The 9,980-nt window shown below is 64.0% G+C and overlaps 2 protein-coding genes across 2 annotated transcripts; both read left to right on the forward strand.

Moving 5' to 3' along the window:
* The first annotated feature begins 2,970 nt into the window (after window positions 1–2,970).
* MRI1 (methylthioribose-1-phosphate isomerase 1) lies at window positions 2,971–4,869 on the forward strand. Its single transcript, XM_040990891.1, has 6 exons — window positions 2,971–3,128; window positions 3,224–3,462; window positions 3,551–3,726; window positions 4,012–4,188; window positions 4,303–4,527; window positions 4,709–4,869. Exons 1-6 carry the CDS (start codon window positions 2,997–2,999, stop codon window positions 4,837–4,839), a joined length of 1,080 nt encoding a protein of 359 aa, XP_040846825.1. The 5' UTR covers window positions 2,971–2,996; the 3' UTR covers window positions 4,840–4,869.
* A 761-nt stretch (window positions 4,870–5,630) lies between these two features.
* Window positions 5,631–6,508, forward strand: CUNH19orf53 (chromosome unknown C19orf53 homolog). The gene is made up of 3 exons (XM_040990985.1): window positions 5,631–5,737; window positions 5,831–5,886; window positions 6,159–6,508. Exons 1-3 carry the CDS (start codon window positions 5,641–5,643, stop codon window positions 6,318–6,320), a joined length of 315 nt encoding a protein of 104 aa, XP_040846919.1. The 5' UTR covers window positions 5,631–5,640; the 3' UTR covers window positions 6,321–6,508.
* The last annotated feature ends 3,472 nt before the right edge of the window (window positions 6,509–9,980 follow it).

Here is a 9,980-nt window from a genome sequence, read left to right on the forward strand (position 1 = left end):
CGCCCCGTTCCCGTGCGTCCCGGGCGCACGCGCTGCGGAAGGCGGCTGAGCGCGCACGGCGGCTACCGAGGCCATGGCGCTGGAAGCCATCCGCTACTCCCGGGGCTCGCTGCACATCCTGGACCAGCTGCTGCTGCCGGGGCAGAGCCGCTACGAGGCGGTGGAGTCGGTGCAGCAGGCCTGGGACGTCATCCGCGCCATGAAGGTGGGAGCGGCGCGGCCTAGGCGCGCACGGTGGCGGCGGCGGGGAGGAGAAGGGACCGACGCGCAAGCCCACCGCATCTCTGTGGGCCCCGGCAGGTGCGCGGCGCCCCAGCCATCGCCCTGGTGGGTTGCCTCAGCCTGGCCGTGGAGCTGCAGGCGGCCGTCCTGCCTGTACCTGCACCCCAACAATAATCCAGGCTGTTCCGCCCCGCGGTCTGGGGCGCCACCAGGGTGGGGGGCCACTGAGGAGGGGGTGCTGTGCACAGGGGGGGCACCAGGGTCGTGCGGCCCCTGGACTTTTTTTTAAATTACATTATATTATGTGACACAGTTCTATAGCACTGGGATTCCCCCTAACCCTCCCCCCATGGTGGGTTCCTCCCACCCCACCTCAGCTCCCCGTTGAGTAACCACACAAGTTTAGTTGAGATCCCTTCATTGCAGGCATACACCAAGCATAGAGTCCAGCATATTACTGTCTGGTCAAGTTCAGTGGCTTCTTAGGGAGACCCTCCCCGGTCCAAAGCCAAAGCCAACAAAGCAAAATCCCAGTCAATTAAAAGCCCCAACATGACATCAGCAACAATCTATAACATTAAGAGATAAATTGACACAGTATGGAGCAACCGATATGTCAAAATTGGATGCAAGGCCTTATCAACTTTGTGGGACTATTTCAATGACAATTCAACAATCAAGGAGCGAAACAGTTTTAGGAGGGGTGTGCAGAGAAATCTTGCATGCCTTGGTGAGGAGTACTTAATGCCCGTGTCCTGACTAGTAAGGTGTGTGTGAGTCCATGCTGATTCTCTGCCTATCCATTCCAATTTGGGAGTGTGCATGTGTGAGTGAGTGTGTGTTGAGGGGGCTGGGGGACCACTGGAATTTTTAAGTTTTATTTTTTTAAAAGTTTTATTTTATTGGAAAGGCAGATATACAGAGAGGAGAGACAGAGAGAAAGATCCATCCGTGCACCACTGCGCCAGGCCCAAGTTTTATTTTTATTGCAAAGTCAGATACACAGAGAGGAAGATCTTCCACACGCTGGTTCCCCCCCAAGTGTCCACAGTGGGAGCTGAGCTGGCCAGGAGCTTCTTCCGGGTCTCCCACGCAGGTGCAGGGTCCCAGGGCTTTGGGCCGTCCTCCACTGCTTTCCCAGGCCACAGGCAGGGAGCTGGGTGGCAGTGGAGCACCTGGGGGTGTTCCCATAGCCATCCAGAATGCCCCAGCTCAGGGACTGGCACGGCCATGTTCAAGTTCCTGGAGCTCTGCCCTCAACCCTGCAGCCGTCCTGCTGCGCCCCAGCTGGCCCCACGCCTGCCTCCTGCCACCACACCGCCAAGTCCATCTCAGCATCTTCTCTCCTGCTGGGCCTGGGCTGCATCTCGGCATCAGCAGTTCCTGGGAATGTCCAGCAGAGGGCGGCTGTGAGCCATGGTCAGCCATGGTCAGTGATGCATCTCGGCATCAGCAGTTCCTGGGAATGTCCAGCAGAGGGCGGCTGTGAGCTGTGGTCAGCGCTGGTCAGCCATGGTCAGTGATGCATCTCGGCATCAGCAGTTCCTGGGAATGGCCAGCAGAGGGCGGCTGTGAGCCATGGTCAGCCATGGTCAGTGATGCATCTCGGCATCAGCAGTTCCTGGGAATGTCCAGCAGAGGGCGGCTGTGAGCCGTGGTCAGCGCTGGTCAGCCCTGGTCAGTGATGCATCTCGGCATCAGCAGTTCCTGGGAATGGCCAGCAGAGGGCGGCTGTGAGCCGTGGTCAGCGCTGGTCAGCCCTGGTCAGTGATGCATCTCGGCATCAGCAGTTCCTGGGAATGGCCAGCAGAGGGCGGCTGTGAGCCATGGTCAGCCATGGTCGGTGATGCATCTTGGCATCAGCAGTTCCCGGGAATGGCCAGCAGAGGGCGGCTGTGAGCCGTGGTCAGCGGGCTGCCCCCTTGGCCCTGCCACCCTCGCCCACACCACTCCCAACCCGGCAGGTGTCTCTCCGTGATGGGCTCAGGGCACACGCTGTGCCCACCACCCCGAAGCTGTTCCCTCACTCACGGGGAGACCCCCACTGACGCTCCCACAGCCACCAGCCCCGAGTCATCCCACCCCCTTCACGCTGTCCCTCCGCCCACCGGCCGGGGCCCCAGTGTCCCCAGGGAGCCCCAGCACAGTCCTGTAAGCCCTGATGGAGACATGTTCCCCCAGCGTCCTGTCACACCCTGGGGTGGCGTCACCCCTGGGGGAGCATCCTAGGGTGACTTACACATGCCAGGCTGCTACAGCAGACTTGGTCCTGTGTCAAGTGAAGGGCCATGCTCTAAATGCTGATGGAGGGGAGCAGGCCGCCCCCCGGGACCCCCACATCTCCCACAGCGGCACTCGGATGCCACCCCAGGCTGAGAACCACCCCGTAGTATGCCTGTCTCAGCCCTGGGGCAGGAGTGGGCATTTAAAAATACAGAGGGGGGACAACGGAGAGTACCCCCTGCCCCCGGAGTCAGACGGTGCTCGAGTTTGCCAAGACCCTCTGGCAGGTGGAAGCTGGCGCAGGCCCCTCTGCCAGCCACGGGATGCAGCGGCCGGAGGTTCCCTGCGCCAGCGCCTTCAGGCTGGCCTCCTGGGATTTGGGAGAAGCAGGCTGTGTGATTCCCACACACCCAGTTCTAGGGCTGCTGCGCGCCTGTGCGTCCGGCTCCGGAGCTTTCCCCGCCCAGAGACCTGGTCCCGCCCCGTTCCCGTGCGTCCCGGGCGCACGCGCTGCGGAAGGCGGCTGAGCGCGCACGGCGGCTACCGAGGCCATGGCGCTGGAAGCCATCCGCTACTCCCGGGGCTCGCTGCACATCCTGGACCAGCTGCTGCTGCCGGGGCAGAGCCGCTACGAGGCGGTGGAGTCGGTGCAGCAGGCCTGGGAGGTCATCCGCGCCATGAAGGTGGGAGCGGCGCGGCCTGGGCGCGCACGGTGGCGGCGGCGGGGAGGAGAAGGGCCCGACGCGCAAGCCCACCGCATCTCTGTGGGCCCCGGCAGGTGCGCGGCGCCCCAGCCATCGCCCTGGTGGGTTGCCTCAGCCTGGCCGTGGAGCTGCAGGCGGGCGCCGGGGGCCCAGGACTCGCCGCCCTCATGCATTTTGTCCGCGATCGCCTGAGCTTCCTGGTCACCGCCCGGCCCACGGCGGTCAACATGGCCCGCGCCGCCCGGGACCTGGCCGACGCCGCGGCCCGTGAGGCCGAGCAGGAGGGCGCCACGGAGGAGGCGGTGCGGGAGAGGTACCGGGGCCTCCCCGGAACGGACACCCGCGCCGGGCTAGCGCAGGCCGCTCCGCAGACGCTCAGGCCCCCTTCTCCTCGGCCCCAGAGTGATCCGCTTCGCCGAGGCCATGCTGGAACAGGACCTCAAGGACAACAGGCGCATCGGGGACCTGGGAGCGCAAGACCTGCTAGCCAAGGCAGCCCCGGGGGGCGGCAAGGTGACCGTGCTGACCCACTGCAACACCGGGGCGCTGGCCACCGCTGGCTACGGCACGGCCCTGGGTGAGTGGGAGCCATGGTGTGTCAGTTGGCACGGGTTCAAGTCCCAGCCGTCCCACTTGCCATCCAGCTCCCTGCTTGTGCCCCCAAGGTCTTAGGATCCTGCACCCGGGTGGGAGACCCAGAGGAAGCTCCTGGCTTCAGCCTGGCCCAGCCATTAAGGGCCATTTGGGAGTGAACCAGCGGATGGGAAGCAGAGCCGGCACAGGACACCCGGGGCTGGGACTGTGAACACGCTGGGGACCCTGGCACACCCCTTCCCCTAACCACCACCCCGCCGTGGCGCAGGCGTGATCCGCTCCCTGCACAGCCTGGGCCGCCTGGAGCACGCCTTCTGCACGGAGACCCGGCCTTACAACCAGGGAGCCCGGCTCACGGCCTTCGAGCTGGTCTACGAGCACATCCCCGCCACCCTCATCACGGACAGCATGGCGGCGGCGGCCATGGCACACAAGGGCGTGTCAGGTGGGCACGACCTCTTCCCTGGAGGTGGCCTGGCCTGGGTGGACGAGGCTTGGCCAGCCAGGGTCCAGGTGTCGACGCCCCGCCCGCTCACCCCCTGACCCTGCTCCCTCGCAGCCGTGGTGGTAGGCGCCGACCGCGTGGTGGCCAACGGGGACACGGCTAACAAGGTGGGCACCTACCAGCTGGCCATCGCCGCCAAGCACCACGGGATCCCCTTCTACGTGGCGGCGCCCAGCTCCTCCTGCGACCTGCGGCTGCAGACGGGCGCCGACATCACCATCGAGGAGCGCCCCGGCCAGGAGCTGACGGACGTGAACGGCGTCCGCATCGCGGCGCCCGGTGAGCTGCCCACCCGGGGCAGGCATGGGGGTGTGCCCCCATAACCAGGACCTCCCCGCCAGGAGGCCTTGTCTCGCTCCACATTGGGTGGACGGTCAGGGAAGGCCCCCCCAAGCCAGCCCCACAGCCCCCCGGGTGCAAACAGACCCAGTACAGCCAGCCCTGCCTCTCTCCCCTCCAGGCATTGGGGTCTGGAACCCCGCCTTCGATGTCACCCCCCACGAGCTCATCACCGGGGGAATCATCACAGAACTGGGCGTCTTCACCCCCGACCAGCTCCGCGCTGCCCTGTCCCCGGGAGCCCAGGGGTAGCCAGCCCCGTCCCCCGCCCAGGAACCAGGGGTGGCCAGCCCCGTCCCCCGCCCAGGAACCAGGGGTGGCCAGCCCCGTCCCCTGCCCAGGAACCAGGGGTGGCCAGCTCCGTCCCCTACCCGGGAACCAGGGGTGGCCAGCCCCGTCCCCCTACCCAGGAACCAGGGGTGGCCAGCCCCGTCCCCTACCCAGGAACCAGGGGTGGCCAGTCCCGTCCCCCTACCCAGGAACCAGGGGTGGCCAGCCCCCCACAGCCTCCTGACCCGGCTGCCCTGTCCCTGGGAGCCCAGGGGTAGCAGCCCCCTGTCCTCCGACCTGGCTGTTTCTCACAGGTTTTATAATATATTTTATGAGAATAAATTATTATTTTCTGTCTTGTAAGATGTGTTTATTTCAGAGGGAGGGCGAGCGAGGGAGCTCATCCTTGCGCTGGTCACTCCCTAACTGGCCCCAGTGGCCGGTTCTCCTTCCGGGTCTCCCATGTGGTTGCAGGGTCCAAGCACCTGGAACAAGGCTGTTTAAACGTATTTTTTATAAAATGTTGCAGCCAGAGGTCAGGCTCTGCCTCGTCTGGGCCTACCCCTGGTTTGAGTTCATGCATAAAGCACAGAAAACTACACGAGCACCCAGGAGGGTGCCTGTCCCTTTAACGCTATGCCACGCTCTATCCCGTGAGTCTTCGCGGCCGCGCCGCCCGGCTGGATTGCGTCAGGAGCCACTCTTCCGGCGCGTACCCCGCCTCTTCCGGCGCGTGCCCGCCTTTCCGGCAGAAGCCCTGCCTCTTCCGGCGCGAGCCCCATCATGGCGCAGGGGCAGCGTAAGTTCCAGGCGCAGCGGCCGGCCAAGAGCAAGGCGGCGTCGGCGGCGGCGGATCGCAGCCGGGGCCCGAGGAAAGGCGGTGAGGCGCGGGCCGGGGGCTGGGGACGCCGCGGGCGGCGGGGGGAGAGCGTCCTGGGGCCTCCCGGCTTCACACGCCCTGCCTTCCCTGCAGGCCGGATCATCGCCCCCAAGAAAGCGCGCATCGTGCAGCAGCAGAAGCTGCGGAAGGTGAGTGCGGGAGGAGCAGGACACAGAGGGCCAGCTGCTCCGTCCGCCGGCGTGCTCTGCAAGCGGCAGCACCTGCAGCGGCTGACCCGACCAGGAGCCAGGAGCCTCTTCCGGGTCCCCCACGCGGGTGCAGGGTGGAGGTCCCGGGCGGGTGGCAGACAGGAGCATGGCGGCGGCGTGAGCCGGGACTGCAGGTGCTGCGGGGCTGGGGGTGCCGAGGCTGGGCCTGCCCGCACGCCCGCCCACCCGTCGCCCCGTGCTTGTCCCCGCAGGACCTCGAGGTGGGGATCCGGAAGAAGATCGAGCACGACGTGGTGCTGAAGGCCAGCAGCAGCCTCCCCAAGAGGCTGGCGCTGCTGCAGGCGCCGGCCGACAAGAAGGGGGCCAAGAAGGGGGCCGGGGCTGGCAAGGGCGCGAGCAAGGCGGGCTCCTGAGGGGCGGGGCGACGCCGGGGAACGCCCCCCGCGCTGGTGGACACGCCCAACGCTACCGGGACACGCCCACTGCGGCAGCCACGCCCCTGCGCCCCGCCCACGGCCCCCAGCGCTGCTGTGACCGCCCACATCTATGGACACGCCCACTATGCTGGTCAAGCCACAGCCCCGCCCCGGCCGCAGGTGGGACACGCCCACAGCGCTGATGGGACACGCCCCGGGCCCCGCCCACAGTGCTGGTTGGACACGCCCTGGGCCCCGCCCACAGGGCTGATTGGACACGCCCTGGGCCCCGCCCACAGTGCTGGTTGGACACGCCCTGGGCCCCGCCCACAGGGCCGGTTGGACACGCCCTGGGCCCCGCCCACAGGGCTGATTGGACACGCCCATAGCTCTGGAGTGACCGCCCGCCTTGATGGACACGCCCACTATGGTGGACATGCCCGGTCCGCTCTGGATGGGGCCGTCCTGTCTGTACCTGCACCCCAACAATAAACCAGGCTGTTCCGCCCCGCGGTCTGGGGGAGCTGTGAACTGGGGCGCCACCAGGGTGGGGGGCCCCTGGACTTTTTGTTAATTACATTATATTATGTGACACAGTTCTATAAGCACAGGGACTCCCCCTAACCCTCCCCCCATGGTGGGTTCCTCCCCCAAACCCCCCCGTTCCGTAACCACAGTTCAAGTTTAGTTGAGATCCCTTCATTGCAAGCATACACCAAGCACAGAGTCCAGCATATTACTGTCTGGTCAAGTTCAGTGGCTTCTTAGGGAGACCCTCCCCGGTCCAAAGGCAAAGCCAACAAAGCAAAATCCCAGTCAAGTAAAAGCCCCAACATGACATCAGCAACAATCTATAACAGTAAGAGATAAACTGACACAGTATGGAGCAACCGATATGTCAAAATTGGATGCAAGGCCTTATCAACTTTGTGGGACTATTTCAATGACAATTCAACAATCAAGGAGCAAAACAGTTTTAGGAGGGGTGTGCAGAGAAATCTTCCGTACCTTGGTGAGGAGTACTTAATGCCCGTGTCCTGACTAGTAAGGTGTGTGTGAGTCCATGCTGATTCTCTGATTCCAATTTGTGAGTGGAGGGGGCTGGGGACACATGGACTTTAAAAAAGATTTATTTTTAATAAGGCATATATAGTATATACAGAGAGGAACTTCCGATGTCTTTCCCAGAAGGCAGGTAGGAAGAGATGGAAGGGAAGCGGATGGGATCCCGGGCGCGCGAGGACCACTACGCAACCGCGCCGGGCCCAAGTTTTATTTTTATTGCAAAGGCAGATACACAGAGGAGTGGGAGCTGAGCTGGCCAGGAGCCTCTTCCGGGTCTTCCACGCAGGTGCAGGGTCCCAAGGACCTGGTCCGTCCTCCACTGCTTTCCCAGGCCACAGGAAGGGAGCTTGATGGGAAGTGGAGCAGCCAGGATACGAACCGGCACCCTTTGGGATCCCGGCGCAGGCTTTAGCCGCTAGACCACGCCGCCGGGCCTTGCAGTCATGGAGGATCTTAACCCCTACGTAGATCTGCCTGCATGGTCTCCACCTGCGCCCAGGAAGGCTGCGGCCGCCCAGCCAAGGCAACCGCTCCCATCCCTGAGGGGTCAGAGGACTGTGTCTGCAAATGGACCCCTGTGGGTCAGAGGCCACCCCTGGAGCACTCGGGGTACAGTCCCCCCTCCACACCCCAGGGCTGAGGTGGGGCTGGCTTGCCCTCCTGGGATGAAAGGAAAGACAGACACAGGAGTAACGGGTGCACTTCACCCCCAGAGCTGTTGAGCCAGGAGCCTCTTCTGGGTCTCCCACGCGGGTGCAGGTCCCAAGGCTCTGGGCCGTCCTCCACTGCTTTCCCAGGCCACAAACTGGCACCCACGTGGGATCTCGGCGCTTGCAGGGGAGGACTCTCCAATGGAGCCCTTTCAGCAGGCCTGAGTTTGGGGCAGGCAGAATAACACAACTCCAGACCCAGCACACAGCTGAGGGAACAACGCAAGGGCCACCCAGACCCGACCTCTCTCTGCCACCCCACACCCTGGCCAACCCCGAGGCGCAGGGGGCCGTGTTCATGTTTTATTGGGGAGGTGCAGAGATCTGCTGTCAGCTGGTCCACTCCGCTGAGCGCCCATCATGCCAGCCTGGGAGCCAGGGCCTCCATCCAGGTCTCCCGAATCCCTGGACCTGCAGACACGGAGTGCCAGCATGTTCATTGCTGTGCCCAGCGGGGGCTTGGGCAACTTGTATGTGAAGGGCAGGAGACAGAAATGAGCCACCTGCTGCCCCTGGCACCCCTTAACAGGTCGCCTGTCCCGGCTGCCTCTACTGACCTACCTGGAAGGTGGCAGGAGAGAAAGAGAGAGAGACAGGAAGGAAGGGAGAAAGATAGATCAGACCAGGCTGTGGTCCCACTGGCCACTGGGCGGCGCCCAGAGCCCTGAGCCTGGTGCCTGCTCAGTGCCAGCCTTTCCCAGGGGCAGCCAGAGGCCAGGAAAGGCTTTGCGGGGGTCTCCTTCATCCACATCCCCATGACCTTCCACGGACGAGCCCCTCATCACCCTGCCCCCAGACCCAGCCACCCCAGGCAGCCCGTGCCAGCCTTCCCTGGCCTCATCTGCTAACTGACCACAGACCCTCAGCACGGTAAAGGCCAGAGGCACTCAGCTGCCCCCGCCCCAAACCGTAGCAGGACAGGACACCCCAGGAGGGAAGGATGGTGACCCCACCCCAGCATGCATAGCTGTGCGCACGCGCACACACACACACACACACACACACACACACACACTTGGCGGCAGCGTTTCCCACAGGGCTGGGGGGGTCAGAAGCCCACAAATTCCCAGACGTTGAGCTCACCATAGAGGCCCTGTGACTCAGTGGGGGAGGGAGCTGGCAGGGCCCCACCCCCTGCCCTGCCCCCAGAGGGAGTGGGAGGCCTGCCTTGCGGCCAGGCCACTAGGGCCTCATTTCCAAGGCACTGGGAGAAGGTTCCCCACACACACAGGCACGCCCCTTTCGCTCTGTGGTCCCAGGACACCACCTGCCTCACTTTCCCCAACTGTGAGATGGGCGTGATGACAGCAGCTGTGAAAAGCCAGTCCCAGGGCTCTCCCCTCCACTGGCCCTGGGGACCCCAGCCCCTCTGGCAGGAGGCACAGGACACCCAGCACCCAGTCCTGTCCATTCTGCCTACTGGGCGGCCTGGGCCTCTCCAGACCTCCACTTCCATGTCTGAGAAATGGGGGTGACACTGTCCCCGAGGCTCACACAGCACCCTGCACCAGCCCGAGCCATGGGTGCACATTGTCATATCTTCCATCTGCATCCTTGCGACGGGTGGGGACAGAGCCAGCGGGCGGGCAGAAGGGGGGCTCCACCCGAATCTCCTGTCATTCACTTATTTGTAAGGTGGAATAACAAAGATTTTCCATCTGCTGGTTCACTCCCCAAGCCGGAGCTGAGTCAATCTGAAGCCAGGAGCCTCTTCTGGGTCTCCCACGTGGGTGCAGGGTCCCAAAGCTTTGGGCCGTCCTTGACTGCTTTCCCAGGGAGCTGGGGGGTGGGCTGTGAGCATGGGGGGCTCACCGGGCCAGTGTACAGGTCAGGGGAGCCATGACAATAACTTAGAGGTCATGGAAGCAAAAGCCTGGGGCTG

The sequence above is a fragment of the Ochotona curzoniae genome, unplaced genomic scaffold (assembly GCF_017591425.1).
Source record: "Ochotona curzoniae isolate NIBS_2020 unplaced genomic scaffold, NIBS_Ocur_1.0 contig_605, whole genome shotgun sequence".
Classification (NCBI taxonomy): Eukaryota; Metazoa; Chordata; class Mammalia; order Lagomorpha; family Ochotonidae; genus Ochotona; species Ochotona curzoniae.